Genomic DNA, 18,338 nt, shown 5'->3' with positions numbered 1-18,338 from the left:
AGGGAAAGATTTGTATTTTAACTTCTTCAGATATTAATCCAGTTTATCCAGCCCATTTGTAATTTGAATCACCCCATGGAGGTCTGTCTCTAATCCTGGACATTTAAGATCTATAAGATCTTTCCTAGTGCCTATAATGGTAGAAATCTTTTTGAGCACGTACTGCATATACATAGAAGAGCCTCATCTGGTTTCCCTGACTTCTATGACTATGATGCATTCTTTTTTCAAGAAATTAAACTGTATTATTTATACTTTAAAGTCCCTACCCCCTCTGTTTCTGTGGTTGTTGACACTTCCTGGATTAAAGAGTGAGATGCTATTCACAAATAACTTGGTACTGACTTCAGTGCCACTTACGAAGGGTTCTGCTACTGAAAGGGAGAACTTGCTTACCTGTGTTAGCTTGTCTGAGGAAAAATGTGAAAGGTCTGTCTGCTTTGAAAATAGACGTTCGAGATCTTTTTAGCAATACCATTGCTGTAATGCAACAAAGAAAACATTAGTAAAATGTGTCCGTTTTCATTCCGTCTTCTGTACAGTGCCCTCAAGCTCTTCTGATGTTCAGTACCTTGAGTTTTGAGTTACTCCTCTGCTTTAAGAACAAAACAACAATTTTACCCAACAGTGGAATCAGTCTGGGGGAATGAACAAGTCAAGTGGTGTGAGCCTACATGAGGATGATTCATGTGTATTTCATTGCTGAAGTGAGTCTGGCTTTGGATTTCAAAGGTAATATAATTTTCATTGTTATCACAGCTTTAACTCTGCTGACGTCGTAGCATGTTATGGCCTAACCCGTTAGCCGATTCCTAGCTATGCTCTGTTCTGGTGAAAAAGATAAGGAAGGCACAGATGTAGTCCTTTTTCTAAATGGGAGGCAAACAGCAGAAAAATATCTATGTCATCCTGGTAATTCTCTGCCAGAGCAGAGTATCCTCAGTCTCAGTTTATGACTCTCCTTCTTCTGTCTGGTTGTGGGTTAATTATTCGATTAAATAAAGAGTCCTTAAGAATTATGATGGCTCAGCTGTTCTTAAAATATATCTTGCTTACATAAATTCTTCCTTGTAGCTATGTACCATTAAGAATACATTGTCAAAAAACCCCAATAGTAAAAACCCCAGGTTTGGATTATTTTTGAATGAGCAGTTAAAACAATGGAATTCAATTGAAAATTCAAGTACAACTCAGTAAAACTAGTTTGAATCGCACTAAATCAGTGCTACTAAAAAAAGTGCCTGCTTTAGCTTTCAAGCTACCATGTGACTAGATTCAGAGCTTTTAAAGTATACAATAAATATACCTTTTAAAATCAGTTTCTTAGCTTGGTCTGACTGGAGTTAAGGGAAGTTTTGGCATTGGTTGCACTGGGGATAAAGGTGTGATGTCTGATTGCTATTACCCATAATTGAAGCCACCTAAAAGCTTTTATTTTGTATGGGAATTACCAGAAAAATTACTAAAAATATTAATGCCCCAGTAGGGATGAAAATTGTAATAAAATTTGGAACTGTACAGCTCTGCAGCAAGAATTTTCACTCTACAGCCACATATGTACAGCATGTGTTTTGTTCAGTTGCTGCTAGGGGAATACTGCACCAAATTGGGTGTGCGCAGGTTCCTTTTGGCATCATGACCCTGGGATGTCTGCAGTGAGGGGGGTGCACCTCACAGAGCAGCCCAGTGTCCTGGGCACTGCAGTGGGATGCACTGTGGTGCTCTCCCTCTGTGCCTCATGGATTTCTTCCTGAAAGCAAGGAGGAGGAACGGGAGAGACCCGGATTTTGCCCTGATCTGCAGTCAGGGACAACCAGCATTTGCAGTGTGCACATGGAGCATGTCTACAGTCAGCACAGCTCAGGGAAGCAGAAGTGTGAGATGTGGTCAATGATCACTCTTCTGCTACACTGGTGTTTGGACAGCTTGAGGACACACCTCAACGGATGTAAGAAACAAGCCTGTCTTCATGAAGACAAATCTTGTCTATCATTACCTTCAGTGCTACCAAAGAGATCATCTCCAGAAAGAAAACCCCCTAACAGTTCAGGAGCTATAAATACAATTTTGGTAAACTTTTTTCATTCTTTGCTTTTATGATAGGAGCAAACAGATTTAATCAAAGGCAAAATAAGGGAGTTACTTTCTCAAACTGGACTTTCCCTGGGCTGGTAAAGCTGGCTTTCGCTTGAGCCTTTACATGTTAGTCTGAGATCAAACATGGGAAGGGAAGAGTTTTAACAGTTCTTATGAACAATTACAAAGGCAAAATGGAAATGTGTTAAATATAGATGTTTAAATATAGGTTAGGCATACATTTAAATACTACCATGGTTTTTTAGTTTGTGGGGGTTTGTGGGTTTTGGTTTGGTTTGGTTTGGTTTGCGGTTTTTTTTTCTTTTCTTTAAGTAACAGACTAGTAGTTGTTTCTGTAGACAGAGACTCAAGAGGGGAGAAGTGAAGTCTGTATGTTTGATTTACCTGTAGCTCCTGATGCCTTTGTACCATCTTCTGTTATTTCAATCTCTGCTTTGTGAATAGCTTCTGAAATATAAAGACTACCTTGCTCTGAAAAAAACCAACAAAACAACAACAAAAAAAAACAATCAAATGAAATTTACTAGTAATTTTCTGAATTTCATTGCAAACACTTTTTTTTTTTCCTTAAATTCTGAGTGCTTTTACCTTTTCTTCTGTGGAATCAAAGGATCACGTAACTGGTAGATATTTCACACAGGCAACTAATTCAATGACTGAAAGTGAACAGCCTTAAATGTTGGCTAGGCCAGAGGATTTCAGTCCCTTGGTATTCAGCTGGAGCAGTAGTAACTACATCATTACCTGATGTATGCCTGACCTCTGCTCTATTCCATTTTTGAAAAATGAAACAAAAATTATTAAAATATTATTAAGATAGCACTGCTTACAAAATACTTAATGCTTAATAGAAAGAATATAATTATAGACAAAGTTTAGCTTTTGAGGAATTTATCGCAATAACGTGAAATACCTGCTCGCCACCTTACTACATGTGAACTGATGCTGAATAGGACACATGTTGCATTACTGGCTTTTCTGCTGTCAGAAATTCCTTTCATTGGTTCATAGATCATTGGTTCATATTGTATCTTTGGTTCACATCGTATTCAGAAAGACAGCACAGTATAAACCTGCCTTTCAGTTGCTTTTTTTGTATCTGGTTTCTGCGTTAGAAGGTCCTTGGTTCTAATTTTGACTCCACTCCTGGTTTTTCATATGTGTGCCTAATATGGATGGGCGTAGGCAGCCTGAATGTCTAAGCTAGCTTAACATTATGACCTTTTTAGCTCAGTATGTAACTGAGGTAGTATGACTACTTTATTTTCAGAACATCGTGACCTTATATGCAGGGAACTCAGAGAATAAGCTAGAACACTCATGTGTCTCAAACTGCCTGAAAATGTCCTTTGACACAGAGCGCAGTTTGCTTGATGGCCCAGGTGCCCCTTGGCTTTCATGTGAAATGTGGATCCTGCTTTCAGATGAGCAATGAAGGTCTTAGGAAAGAGCCACTACTGAATGCAAAGTTGGGATATTTTTCTGCTTAAAGGCATTTCTGCTACTGACTGCTAATCATTTAGATCTGCTTTCTAACTTAAGGGGAGGGGGAATGACAGTATTTTGATTCTGTTTGATTCAGAGTGAACCTAGAAGAGTTTGCTTTCTGAGGTTGACTTTCTGCTGACAGAGCTAGCTGCAGTCTGGCCCATTTCTACTGATGTCCAGTGGTGGGAGTTGGACTTGGGCTACACACAGAAGAGCATCACTTTGACACAATATAGGAACATCTTTAGAGTGATACAACACAGAAGGAAGGTGACATTAGGTCACTTTAGGGAAGACAGCAGATCTCTGATCTCCATTGCTGACGAAGAGAGGGAGATCCCTTGTGAATGTGAGTTGGAATGCAAACATTTGACTGTATCTTTGAAGACAGAGGGGCTCTTCATGGAGCCCTAAGTCATCATTGTGAATAACCTCCTCTCCCTCATTTCTACCCTTGTTTACCTGATCTTTCATCTTTGTGACTATTTGCCCACCATATGGACAATAGTGGACTGAGTGCTGCATGGGAGTTCCTAGTTTGAGAGGTCTCCCAGGTTGTGGTGGAAAGCAAGGTTACACAGTGGGAGTAGAAACTGATTAACACAGTGGGGACAGTGAATGAATACTGACACTGTTGGAAGGGAAACTGCAGGAAAAACACTGTTCAGGAAGAAACAATGGGACTGTGACATAAAGCAGAGCTTGGAAAAAAATAATTTCAGTATGGTACCAAGGAGTGTGTTGCAAGTTTGCTCCTCCCCGGCTGACTGCAGAGAGCAGAAAGCAGGGAAGGTTGTGATTTTTTTTCTTTCTGGTCTGAACCTGAGGATCAAGTCTGACATATAGGTGAAAACAAGAAAATATTTACATTACAGCTTCTGCTTCATATGGAAGGGGAACTGAATATTTAGCTGTTGTTCTTCCAAATGTAGCTACTGGTTAAAGCAAAGATAAACCTTCCCCATAAACTCTGCCTCATGAAACTCTTAGACCATCATAGCTATAACCCTACTATTATGGTACCGAACTGAGTACTGTAAGAGTAGAACTGAGAAGGGTACCAACATATCCTTTAATCCGTAACCCCACCACAGGCAGGATCAAATACTTCCACAAGCCTTACCCTGCATGACAAAAGCCACCGAGTTGCATACATGAGAAAGAAGCTGCTAAATGATACTGTTTATGATGCAGTTCATTTTCTCAAAGTATTTATCTTAAGTAGATGTTAACTTTATAAAGTTAACACTTTATTAAGTATTGTGCGCTTTATCAGTATATTAACATTTGTTTGCAATAAACAAAGCAGCAGGCTTTAACAAATAAGTGGGCAGTAACAAATTAATGTGCATCTCTGCAGTTTGAGAGATACAACAATAAACCAATGCCATGTTCTATTTTAAAAGTGGCATAAAAAAACCCCCATAAGTAACATGCCTTATGAAATTGATCCCAGGAAAGCAACTTTTCTGTAAAAACATGTTTGTCTGAATTGGAGGAATTTCATTTTTTCACTTGTATGCAGAAGAGTTGCATGAACTCTTTCCATCTCTCTGGGCAGCTGCTCCTCTGAATCTCTGCTATGAGCAGAAATGACTACATTGAAATTATTTGTGTTGCTGGAAGTAATCAAAAGAAAATAGATAATTTGGATTAATTTTGTATTTAATATTTAACAGGGATAAAATTTTTCCAAGGAACGGAATAATTTCAGGCTTCCAAAACCAAGACAGTTTACAATTGTAACACTAGTAATTTTAGCAACAGAAAAGTATAGTTTAGTCCACTGCTCACTGAATTAAGAAGACAACATAGCGTGGGCACATGCTAATACTGTTTGCGGTGTCAGGGGTTGGAATACAGGCTTGTTGGACCAGCAACCCTAACTGTTAAATGACCACTTAAAAATACAAATAGGAAAGCAAGATGTGCTAAAGGATCCTAAGTTTCTGAATAAATATTTTTCAGGCCTACACTGTCTTGACACTTTTAATCTTAAGAAAGGAGAAAAAAAAGCCAAAAAGAAAGGCAAGACCAAACCCAGCCCCAGCCCTTTCAGATTCCTCTTTCTTACAAAGCAACAGCTCAAAATACAATTGGTGATAATAAAGTAGAACTGTTGAGCATTAATTGTATTTTAGAGTTTCACAGAGAAAGAGGTACAATCAATTCAGAAGGCCCAGGTCTACTGAATCATTCAAATGTAAGAGTCTAGAAGTATTGGGTCAGTGATAATTTTTTATTCAGTCAAGCCTCTTACCTGAAATGCCTTTAAAATTAGCAGTGATGGGATCAAATGCATCTCTAATTCCCAAGGCAGGAAAAACTGTCTTTAGGTCAAAAAGGCTTTGAATACTGAACCTGAAATTAATATGATAGATTTTATTTAAATGCAGGGCTTGTAGTTTCATAGAGCTAAAGGGTGGAACAGATGCAATTCATTTCAAGCCTTTGCATTTCATTCATCTGTTTCTGTATGAACCCAATGCGCTCCCTCTGATTAAGTGTACTTTGCAGAAAAGCGACTCATCTTCACCTAAAGATTTTCACAGAAGGAGTCCCTCACCTCCATCTATTGCAATCAGACCGCCTCTCGGTCTTCTTGACACATGAACTCAGCGTTTCCCCAAGTGTCCTCTTTTTAACAATCTTTCTGGCCGTAGCAAAGGGCCTTTTGAAACATTTGCAAAAGATTGGCTTGAAGAAAAAGGAATATTAATGTACAAATTGTTTTTTCAGGTCTTTGTTAAGGTGGGGAATGTATTGTAAGAGACATGTAATGAAGCCCTTCCATGCTGATCCGTACAATAGGTACAGCCACAAAAGGCCCTCCTGCACCTGCTTCCTCCTGCTATGCAGTTTCATTTGAATAGATGATAGAAAATACCTCCAGGATATGTGCATTTGCTGGCAACGGCGAATGACTAATGTGGAAAACGGATGGCTGGAGCTTGCTTTGTGCACAGAAAGACGGGTATGACTGTGGGGGGCCCCAAGTTCTTTGCAGAGTACTTTTGTAGTACATTAACAAGTTGTAAAAATAAGATATTGTGGGGTTTTTTTTAAAGGTTACATATTTGTTCTTCATTAAGCAAAGAGAAAAATGTAGTGTGAGAAAGGGCCAGGAATATTTATTTATTTTAGATCCTTAATGGATTGTTAAACCCCAAACAAATTTAAAGTAAAAGCTGTAAGTTCAACTGCAATACTTGTTTTTTAAAACAGTACAGAACACGCCAGAAAGTTTTGGCATTCCCAGCTCACCTCTACGTGGCTTAAGAAAGGGTTGGAGCTTTTCTGATCACCTGATGAATAACAAGCCCAGTAGCATCTCATTTTATTTTGTCTCACACATTGCTCGTGTCAGCAGTATCACAGATTTCTGTCAACTGAAGCACTGAAGCCGCCTTGGAGCACTAACTTCGCTTACCTAGGCAGAAAAATGTCCATCTTTGTTCTCTTTAAGCTGCTGGCCCAGAGGGTTACGGTTTTGGCAGAGAGGTGAGACTCAATCTGGGACAAAGATGTTCTTTTGTGGCTTGGAAGCACTAGGAATATGCTGTGTTTCTCTCCCAGGTAGGGTAACTCAACCACGCTGAAACCCTCCAGAGCTGCTGTCTGGAACTGGCCTGTGGATGGGTAAATATAGATCTTATTTCATCATTCAAGTGGGGAAAAAAACCCCAAAACCCACAACCCAAGCCTGGGTCAGCAGAAGGTTCAGAACCCCAGGGATGGGCTATGAAGGGGTTGTCCCTAACACATGGGCTCCTGCAGCCAGCTATAGGTTGCTCTTCACTCACAACAGCATCTCATCTGAACAGAGCTGATAAATAAATGAAATCCTTATCTTGGCAGAAAAATGCCAATGACAGTAATGGTACCTGAAGCACTGTCTCAACAGAGCATGGATATTTTATCACTTTTTCATATAGTAGCTGTCCTCCTTGCTCAGAGTTTAAAAAACATGACTGAAGCAATGACAGCAACTTAATGGTGGCTGTTCCTGCAGTGATTTTTATTTGAATAAACTTACCATTTTCGCTGTGATTTCCATCTAATACCTTTCACTAAAAATTCACTACTGAAAGAAATTACAAAAACAAAATGAGGAGCGTACTATTTAATTAACTGAAACCTACTTTGCCTCATGTTTCCTTCTTTACTACCATTAAAAATCAGATTTAACCTTATTTCCAGAAAAAATAGCTACATGAAACAGTAAAGTAGTTAGGCTTATGCTTATTTAAGTACTAAATGTTTTATTTTTTAAAAATCTAGGTCTAAAGCATATGAAATATTTTATTTATTCCCTCTTTACCCAGCTGTAGTAGCTGTATCTTCAGGGGTAGATACTCATGAGTTTTGAGTCAGTGGTTGTAAGTAACAGAATATAGTTAGTTCATGTTCATAATACCTCAATATATGCCAATAAGTAAGTAGCTATAGGATGTCTTCTATATTTAGTGTACAACATTTGTTAGTTTTGCAGATCTGGATTAGATAGGATTCCTTAAATGTTGATTATCCTGCTAGATTAAATTTTAGCCCTCCCACCATGCAGTGTGGGGAGGGAACTGGGCTGTTAAAACCATCCCCCAGCACATGGATCACTTTGCCAAGAAAAGACTTTTTGGTTTGTAATGGAGACTTTTTGGTTTGTAACAGGCAAGCAGGGAAGATTTACATTTGTAGTGCACTGGACAGGAGTGGTTTAATCTGTGGGCATGCTGATATTTTGAAGTCAGCACGTTGTGCACAAAGGTTATAGAGATCTCATTTGTTAATTCAGAAGAAAATCAGAGATTTCCGATTACTGAGGCAGAACATTTAGCATTTCTAACTTGAACTGCTTTTGAACATCCCATAAGAATTATATATATCCTAAATCAGTATTCAAATTTAGTTAGCAAATTGCTTGGAAAAATGAATATATGTAAAATAGCTGCAGTCTTTAAAAGGCACGTGTAAACAGTAATGTTGACATTTTCTTAGAGCAATGTTAATTGTTCCCAGGCTGATTTGCTCTGCATGGCCATGTTAAAAGGATAAAAAACATTGTAAATGCTAAGGTCAATAACAAGCCACAGCTCATCTTTCTCGCTCTGTTTTGGATCCTGAAGGTAGATAGCTGCTATCGTTTAATATTCAAGGAAAGTTATCTCCTGCCTCTGTTTTTCTGTAGTAAACCTGTTTTTCCTATTAATTTCAAACTGACTTGTTAGAAATATTTCTATCATTTCTAGTGACAAAGATTGAATTTGCCCTATGAAATCTGACATTAGCAAAGTTTAGATGATCTCTCTCATTTTGAATTTCTTCAAAATTCTCTCGAGCTGCAGAGAGCTCACATTTCAGAGTGGATGAAGAAGTAATCCCAGTACTTTGGTTAACTTTCCTTTTCTGGGCAAATATTTAATGGTCCTGCTAACTACTTTAGGATGATAGGATGGTGTTCTTGTGTTTAGGCAAATGGTCAGAAAAGCAAAACTAACGATTTCACATTAAGTTTGCAAGGGCTCAGGAGGAAATCTATGGTCAGTCAATGCAGCTCAGCTGCTGAATTTCTGGTCACTGGTCTTTACCTGAGATCTCCACTTGTATAAGCACTGGCAGCCCCCTGCCTTCCATCATTTTAGACCTCTCATTTCTTTATCTCACTCTACCAAAAGAGAAAGTTCAGAGGAAAGGTCTGTTCCTGAGCTAATAGGTGTGGGTTAGTCCCAAGAAACCTCTTTGTTTTCCTGAATAGCTCACAAAGCAAGGAAGGGTGAAGCTATTCCAGATGTCATGAGTAGCAAAGACCCTGCAGTGGGGCTGGTGATACAGAATCACCTAGGGCTGAAAGATCACGAGTTCATGTGGTCATTTATGTTGCTCAACAATAATAAGGTGTAGAGTTTTGGAAAGGGAAACTCCGCAGTCCTCAGTAAAGTCAATTAACTTACGAAAGATTCAAATGTAAAGAGAATGGGAGCGCTTCAAGTCAGAGGTGTGAGGGCACTCAGGAGCTGGCAGTCCTAGCAGGAGGAAGCAGCATGGTAGACACACCAGGGCTGTCCTGGAAGAGGAAACACCACAGTGAAAGATGTAACAATAAGGACAAACTTGCAGAGAGCGGAAAAAGTGATTCCTTAGCCAAGTGAATTATGGTTAAGAGATTAAAAAAGCACAGAAATAATGAGCTGCCAACTGCCTGTTTGATGTGACTGTTGCACAGAAAAGGAAAATGTTTTAGCCATATAAACAAAAGAAAAAGGAAGGAGGAATGGTGCTACTTAGCACTGTGAATTAAATATTTTTTTAGATTCATCCCAATTATTTGCTGGAACTGATGGGAAAGAAATAATCTGATGATACAGCAAAGGATAACGGTGAGGTTCCTAATGAGGAAAGAACAGGAGGTACTACACCACCAGTGACATATATAAAGTTTAAATTACTTGAGAGAGACAAATAGTAATCTGGGGCCTGGATGATCACCACTCCAGAACATGAAAAGAACTTGGATGTGGAATTGCAAATGGGTCAGCAAAGATTTTTAATAGACTGTAGATTCAGTTGTGTCCCATGACTGGAAAATAGAAGCACATTTATAAAGAAAAAGAAAGTAATCTGAGAAATTTTAGGTAATTATTTGAGAAGTTTTAGAACATACTGTGGAGAAAGAAATAATCAAGTCACAGAGGGAAGTAGAAAGTGAGATAAATTGCAAAATCAGGTAGATCCTAGCAAACAAATCTATAAGCTTTATTGACTTGGTAAGTAATTTGATAAAAAGGCATAGATCCAGCCATCTAGTTTTAAGTAAAATATTAAACACCATTTCACTGTGGCACTATTTACAGGTGGAAGTGATGACAATTCAAGCAAGAAATGAAAGGTAGCAAGCAGCCACTGAAAGGAGAAACTACAAGGAGCTATGTTAAAAGAGGGGCTCCCAGGTTGAAAAGAGGTTATCAATGGCTTTCCAAAGTATTGCCAAACCTCAAGACTTTCATCAAAGACAAACAGGAAGGTTACTGTGGTGACTGAAGTGGTGGAAATCAAATGGTGGTTCAAAAGCACACCAAAAATAAGTATGTACCTGTGGAGATTTCCCTCCCCTTGATATACCTAAGACTCATCAGCTGGAAAAAAATGGAGAAAGAAAAAAGGCCCAGGTGGAGTCAACCTTGAGTAACCACCCTGAGCTGATTCTATGGTGCCCTACACAAGGTTTTTTAGCAAGTCATAGAAATACTCAGAGCATTTTATTGAGCATGGATATGACCTCATTAAAAGTATTATGTTCATGCCTAGTCACTTATTTTCAAGAAAGATTAATTTAAATTGGAAAAGTGCAGAAAAGGACTAGTAGAGACTTTGAGTATCTGTTTTTTTAGTAGATTAGAAGAGCCTGGCATCTTCAGCTTAGCTAACAGGAAATGGAAAGGCAGCTTGGCAACTGGCAAATACATTTAGGAGTAAATATCAAAACTGAATTGAAACTATTTAACTTAAATGATAAAGTTTGTACAATGCTAAGAGATAGCATAAATTGGTCTTGAAAAAAATTAGAGTTGGAAATAGGAAGGTTTTTACCCAAATGCAGTTCTGAAATTTAGGATAGAAGGGAAAGGAGCTTTTTATATTTTGTAGACCGAAATGGAAGAATTTGTGGTGGTGGACAATTAAACCTACAGTATGAGTCCTTCTGTCAGCAACCCACATATGCCAGGCCTTCGAAAGGAGCATACACTATATTTATACAGTACGGAAATAAATGTTTGATCTGTATTTACACTGTTTTAAGCCCATGCTGAGAATATCCTCTGATTTGGCATAAGTATATAAATATACATAATACCTCCAGTCTCTCCTGTTTCCTTCTCCTGGCACATTATCTTGGCACCTTTCAGTTGTTTGTTATAGCTGACAAGTTTGTCATGGGGTGCTGGGAGGTGTTGGTCTGCGAGGGATGGGGCATAGACAGTAGATGTTGTACAATAGAGCAAATCTGGATGAAGGACAGTTACCATAGTTAACTTCAGCTGTGTGATGCATTGTGGGCACTTTCAGGGTTGATCCTTCTGCTGTGGTAAAAGGCAACATCTGGGTATCCATAAAGGAGAACTTCTTTTGCCACGTGCTTTTGAAGTACATGGTGCTCACCAGGATGACTTGGCTGAGGGGTGACCCAGCGCTCTCCAGCGACATGCCGTACACGTCCTCATCTGCACCGAAAAGAGGTAGGGAGGGGGACACACAGTGTCCTACTCATGCAGGCCTAAAGGCCAGGTCTGTGTGAGTAAATGAAGCAAGTTGGGACCGCTCTCTGTGTCGAAGGGCAGGAGGCACAACTCACAAGACACTACTAAGCTCTACCTTTCCTTCCCCACCTCACATGGACCTCATTTGGGTGGCCTCTTGGTCCATGCTTTCCCATGAAACGAGCTCAAATTAGTCAAGGCTGAGGGCCAGAGTTGTGCCAGGGCTGTGCTACTGACTGGACAGTGTGGATGACAGCAGCCCAGTGCTCAGCACCATGCCCTGGCCAAAACAGGTCTTCTAGCTTAAATGTGCCCACAGGTGTCTCGCAGTGCATCTTTAGTGCCAGAAATCCCCCATGAAATGGGTTAATGATTACAGATTGCTTTATGAGGTACCTAAGTCAACTAAAGCTCATACCCTAATGGTCCCTCTCTCTTATTTAGCTGGCAGTTCAACTGATCCTGCTTTGTGAATCTCAAAGATTTTGGGAAATGTGATCCACTTTTAATTCACTGATACTCATATGAGTACTACAGCGTAAACTTCCATTTCAGTTTCTGCTTCTAGGGCAATACTTTTCTACCAAGAATCTGGATCACTTATTACAGTTCATTTGAGAAGGATAGATTTTTTTTTTTTTGATAGCAGCTTTAATGTGTGTTTAACATCACTTTACAAATTGATGGCCAAATTAACACTCATGTAGCTTAAGTCGATGGGGTGAACTGAGGATTGATTTGGTCTTCTACTTCTAAGGACTTACTTTTCAGTTACTTTTTCATTAACACAGAATTTAATTTCATTTCTTTTCTTGCTTGTGTGAAAAGTAAGTTCATTTTATTTCCCATTTCAACTTTTTAAACTCAGAGTCTAACGGCTGAGCTTATGGCCCTGAGTGTTCCCCATAGCAGCATGAAAGCATTCAACACAGCAAACTTAGTCCCTGGGGAATTTGGCTACTCCTCATTAAAACTGAAAATACTGTGAAAGATTGCCATTTTGAAAATTAGAGGAACAAGGCCAAGTGTTTACCAGCTTGATACTGCAAACTTATACTCACACATTTTGACCAATTCTAGCTCTTTCCTCACATTAAAAATCAACATTAGCACAAGAATTAGATTACCCATCTCTGAGCCTTGATTTGGACAACACAGGCTGTGGCAAAAACCTTTATACTTGGTTAAATGCAAAGTCTCATGTTACACTTATTTTACATTTTTTTCATGCGCAGTCATTCTCACAGGTTGTTACGTTACCTCCGAGGTTACTGGTGATCCATTCTTGGATTTGGGCTGTTGTCCTGTTGAGGTCAGTGAAGTTGGTTTGCTGCAGGCTGCTGTTTGCCCAGTGTGCAGTGTGTGCAGCAAAGACAGGCGAAAGCTGCACACCGGCATCCACGAAGAAGGAACATCCCAGCTGCACCACCGTGCCTTGGTTAGAGTCAGTCACTGCTTCGAACACCGTGCGCGAGAAATCCTGCACACTTTGATCTGCCAGGCAAGAGAGAGGGAGAACCTGCAGTTATCATGTGGGGGATAAGGACAGCAGAGATGGCAGCAGGGCTCAGCAGCTCTCAACTCCAGTGCTGACACCAGTGTCCTCTGAAAGTTAAAGCACTATAACAGCTGAAGCACCCTTGACTTTACATGGTATTACTGTCAAGCACTACTGTTAAGGATGGTGACACACGGGGCACAGGAAAGTACTCTTCATATTGCTGTAGAAATCACTCTAGTGCAGATATATCAAGTGGCCAATTTCACATCAGGCTTATGCCTCTACACAAACACAGGTTTTACTGTTCGTGAGGAACATTATTTTCTTCTAGAAAACTCTCTGGGTTTCCATTACTGAGACCCAGCGCCTCTGGCCATGACTGGCTGAGCTGCCAATGCCGCAGTACTGCCGTCTCCTTCTCCTGCCGTTATCGATGCCACCCGCCCCAGGAAAGGCATCTCCCTGGCTGCCCCAGGTCTGTCTCTGCTACCCTTGGCCCTCATGCTGTTTTGTTTCTTGAAGGATGGTGCCCTAAACTGGCCCAGTACTGCAGGAAAGCCCTGGCAGTGTTAAGTAGAGCTGGTAGGTTGCTTCACGTGTGTTACAAGTGACTCTTCTCTTTACACAACTCACAACAGTGTCTGCTTTTCCTGAAGTACGATTATATTTCCCATTCAATATTCTTTTTTTTTATTATTCCTAAGAGCACTGAGATCCTTTCCTAAAAAACTATTCTTTGGCTCATTGTTCACTGATTTGAATGGCTGATTATTCCTTCTAAATGCAGAATTTTGCACTTGTCCTTACTGAATTGTGTCCTATTCCCTTCACACACTTCTCTGACTTGCCAGGATTTTTTTGAACTCTATTCTGATCTTCCAAAATGCTTATAGCAACTACGAGCTCAGTGTTGTCCAAAAAGTTAGTAATGTATTCTCTAGTGCATTGTCTACTAATGAAAATAGTTGAATAGTGCCCTAGTCTCCTGTTCCAGGGGAGCTCATGGTAGATCATAGAATCACAGAACAGTTTGGAAGGGACTTCTAAAGATCATTGAGTCCAACCTCCCTGCAGTGAGCACAGACATCAACTAAATCAGGATGCTGGTGGCTTCTGTGATGGCTACACGGTTGAGGTATGGGCCCAACAGGAACATGAGTCCTGCAAACCTAGAGGATCTTGTGTTTTCAAAAATCACAAAGTTTCTAGTAGGCTTCCCTGAAGGGTAATTCAGCAGCTGTTTCTGGCTTTCATTATTTTGCTCACTGTAATGGTTCTTGATGGGATGGTTCATGTCGAGGTGATCTCCTGAGTCCTGGAACTTGCACCTAGTCTGAACGATGTTAATGGGCTTTATGCCAAATCTCCTCAAACTTCTCATGTTTGCTGTTCAGCCCCTTTCCCATATCCCTTGTTATGCTTTGGAGGACACTTGCCTACATGCAGCCAATAAAAGCCTTTTTGAGGTTGTGATTTGTCTTTAAGTTGTTTCCAGCAGGTTCTTCCTCCCATAAATAGTCTTTCCCTGAGGACTGGTCATTCTATGATTCTGTGATGTCTGGATATTGCTCTTCTTCAGCAAATCATCAGTGCCCCTTGGCTCTGTGGGACCACCAGGACCTCTCTGCTTTCCCCATGAAAAGAGGCACCAGGTGTCCCAATTTCTATGTGAAACCTAAGCAACGAATCGCCATCCGCCATTTCCAAGAGGAGTCTGTATTGTACTCTGTCCTTCTCCAGGGTGCCATACTCTGCTCAGGTGCTCCTCTGCCTTGGTCTGAAACCCCCAGGTGCCCTGGGCATCCCTCAGGTATTCTGCTCCTATGAGCATGGCTGGACTTGGCATTATGGCCCTGGCTTGAATTCTTGGTTTTGACTCCAGAGAGACCTTAGGCAAAGGAAGGTGTCACCCAGTTTCTCCAGATGCCTGTGGGTGTAGGCATTGCTGGAGGGAAGTCAGGTTGGGCTGTCGGCTGGGATGTGGGCGGTTTAGGGCCGCAAACCAGGGAAGTATCCATCCTGCCTTGACTGACGTGTCCCAGCATGAGCATCAGGTCAAGGGCAGGATCGCTGTGAGCCTCCAGCTGCCAGCCAAGTCCCTAATCTCATCGGGAGACTTTTACCTTGTTGGTTCAGATTCTTGATTGGGTAAAAGGGGAGTTTCGTGTCTACTGACTTCTACCACCTGAGAATCCAGTGTGTATTTTCTGACCTAATAGTGCTCCTTTAATAACCTGCAGGAAGACTAATCACCTATGGGAAGTTTGGTATTAACATTGAGATCTATTACTCTTTAAGGGATAAAATATTGAACTCCTTGACCAGATGTTAAGAAAGCTCACACTGCCTGAGGTGTGAAGTGCTTTTCTTGTGTGTTTTGCATTAGTGCGGGAGCACTTGGCAAGCTCTCTGGAGGATGTAAGAAATCAAAGATGGTAAATTGGAAGCAGATGTTAACACCAGGTGTGGTATCTTGAGCTTGTAACTCCCGTCATATCAAAGAAGTGCTTAGCTAACCAAAATACTGAATTCTTACTTGGAAAACATTTCAAAATTGCTTTAAAATACTCTGCCATTGATAAAATAAAACAGAAAGGAGAACACATTTTAAAGCATGTCATTTTGTCTGTGCTGTGTCTAGAGAGACATTCCTCTACACACCGTTTTTCTTTGTACTAGAAAAAAGGTTAACAAATCTTACAAACATTAACAGAAGATTACAAGTGCATGTAAGAGCGAATTTGAATTCTTCATGAATAGGAGCCATCAATGTTTTCATTGTTTTCAGTCTGCTAAGTTTTTAACCACATCCTTCATTATTGTTTAAAACAGACCGACAGAAACATTAATGCAAACATGTAATGGAAGAAAGGAATTTTATCAGATATGCATACATATGTGATTTGGTTTTACTCATCTGATGGGAAATCTGATCTAAATATGCGATTGATGTATTTGATTTAAACCATTTGAGAAAGTGATTTAAATCTCCGTCACTGGAAATGTGCTGTTATAACCAACAGCAATTGATCCCATCCTACTTTATTTGCACATTCATGTATTAATATTATTGTAACTGAATTTACAGAAATGGGAGTCTTATTGGCAAGACTGCAATTACATCAGCTGCTCATGATATAGATGCCCTGTGCTTGTATCAGTACCTGCAGCTCTTCCTGCTGTGCTGGCTTTGAATAGCAATGCTATACAGAATGGGCTGGTGACTAAGGCAGGTTACAGCACAGGACGGTGAAATTGCTGTAGGTTTTATCTTTAGTTTTCATACGTTGAAAGTAAATTTTATGCTGAGAAATAGCAGTGTCATCTCTATACATAAGTCTTATGTGTAAGCTGCAAAGTTTGAAGATGAGGCAGTCATCTGCTTTTCATAAACATTGTGCCCATAATGTAAAATAGTTTTTGACATGTGATGTGAGATGGTAGGATAATCCAGAGCTAAAATGAAAACAGCATCCTTAAATTCAGCTGACTTAATGTTACATTTTAAGACATCTGCCTTTTCCATATCCCTTCCAGATTCCCAGCGAGCCTTTATTTTAGCCAGCTTTCAGGGAAAGATGCAATTGCACCATCCATCTGTCGATGTGTATATCTCTCTGCCAGTCTCCTACTAATAACTTTTCATCTTTTTGGCCAGTTGTTATAACATTAGAAAAAGGCACAAACTCTCATAGAAAATTCGATTTCTATTGGTTTCATAAAATTTGTTAATAGGATAGGACTGACTCCTCCTTGCAGAGGACATAGGGGAGGCCAGGACACAATGGACACAATGAATCTCTGGGAAACCAGGAGTAGTCCTGCTGTTCATGGAAGCTGCTTTTCTAGATGTAGTTGTATTTTAGTGCAGTAAAAGAATAAGCACTGTTCAAGAAAAAAGAGGAATAATAACATGTGTATCAAATAATCCCTTGAGTTTTGTTTGTCCAGCTGATGCCTGGCTATGAAAGATGCAGAAAACACTCCTAAGATATATCTTGCAGTGAGACAGACGACAGAAGTTTAGTATGATGTGTGCAATTGCTGTTTCCTTACAAATGCTGTGAATTTATTGCAAAATGTAAGATAAAAAGTATTTTTTTAAGCTGTACATTACCATGAACGTTGTACCCTAGGGCATCCTGCAGCTCTATAAAGGTATTTCCTTGAGCTCCAAACTGCAGCAGCTCCAAAGAAACAGCCACACTTGCTGGAGAGACAACCAGATTGGTTCTGTTCTCTGCTTTGGACAAGTGCTGGTAGAGATTGATGGCAAATTCAGTTTTCAGCTCCTTCAGCTCATCATAGGAGATGCAGTTTCCTTTAGTTAAGCAGCAAGCAAACAGGATAAACGCAGAGAAGAAAATGGGCAACATGAAGGTGAAATGGGAAGACTCTCCACCAGATAATCATACCTGCAATTAATAATAAAGATATATTTGAAAAAGCAATAGGCTGAGCTGACAGAGGAACTTTCTCTTTCCATCAGTGTTAAGATATCACTTGCAATAGTAATGATGACTGCTAAAATACTTGTCCATGTCTACCCAGTAGTTATTGTAATTAAAAAAACCCAACCGAAAACAGATGTAGGGATATTCTGATGACTCTGTTGACTAACAAGGACTGAGTTTTCCAGTATACTGAACCCATATAGGTTGGTTGGCCATTACAGTGCATGGAGACACAGAGCCCATTGGTTAAAAAGTTAGCTACCTGTAGGCATGATGGGGTGCCTTAGTGTGGTCTCCGTGCTGCTGAGCACCTGCACCTCCTTTCTGCCCACAGCAGAAAGGGGGTCATATCCAGCACTCCCAGAAGGAAGGCTACCTGTCGAGAGGTGCAGGTATCTAACCAAAGGCTCCAGGCTGGGTTTTAGATCCTATTTTACAAATGGCTGACTTCAAATTTCCCTCCCTCCTCCCTGGTATTTCTTCTATGAAATTTACCCCAGTGAGAAAAGGTTGTATTTGCAAAAGGTTCCAATGCCTGTAGCACAA

At 40.1% G+C, this 18,338-nt stretch overlaps 1 protein-coding gene across 1 annotated transcript; it reads right to left on the bottom strand.

The window, feature by feature from the left end:
• Nucleotides 1-33: 33 nt before the first annotated feature.
• On the bottom strand, nucleotides 34-18,064 carry SERPINE3 (serpin peptidase inhibitor, clade E (nexin, plasminogen activator inhibitor type 1), member 3). The gene is made up of 9 exons (XM_010179102.1): nucleotides 18,055-18,064; nucleotides 17,456-17,659; nucleotides 13,098-13,331; nucleotides 11,604-11,801; nucleotides 7,016-7,214; nucleotides 5,846-5,946; nucleotides 2,482-2,568; nucleotides 397-480; nucleotides 34-131 (listed from the first exon to the last, which is right to left on the bottom strand). The coding sequence occupies exons 1-9, from the start codon at nucleotides 18,062-18,064 to the stop codon at nucleotides 34-36; spliced, it is 1,215 nt and encodes a 404-aa protein (XP_010177404.1).
• Nucleotides 18,065-18,338: the final 274 nt, after the last annotated feature.

This window comes from Mesitornis unicolor, unplaced genomic scaffold (genome assembly GCF_000695765.1).
Source record: "Mesitornis unicolor isolate BGI_N332 unplaced genomic scaffold, ASM69576v1 scaffold16502, whole genome shotgun sequence".
Lineage (NCBI taxonomy): Eukaryota > Metazoa > Chordata > Aves > Mesitornithiformes > Mesitornithidae > Mesitornis > Mesitornis unicolor.
The sequence above is the reverse complement of the archived record's forward strand: the minus strand, read 5'-3'. Positions and strand labels throughout refer to the sequence as shown.

Bases quoted from the DNA above. Each gene is read 5' to 3' on its own strand.
- SERPINE3 (XM_010179102.1), bottom strand. The intron at 13,332-17,455 runs GTAATGTACAGC...CTTGCCTGGCAG, and splicing joins CCTAGGGTACAACGTTCATG to ATCAAAGTGTGCAGGATTTC. The intron at 132-396 runs GTAAGCAAGTTC...CTACCATTATAG, and splicing joins CCTCAGACAAGCTAACACAG to GCACTAGGAAAGATCTTATA.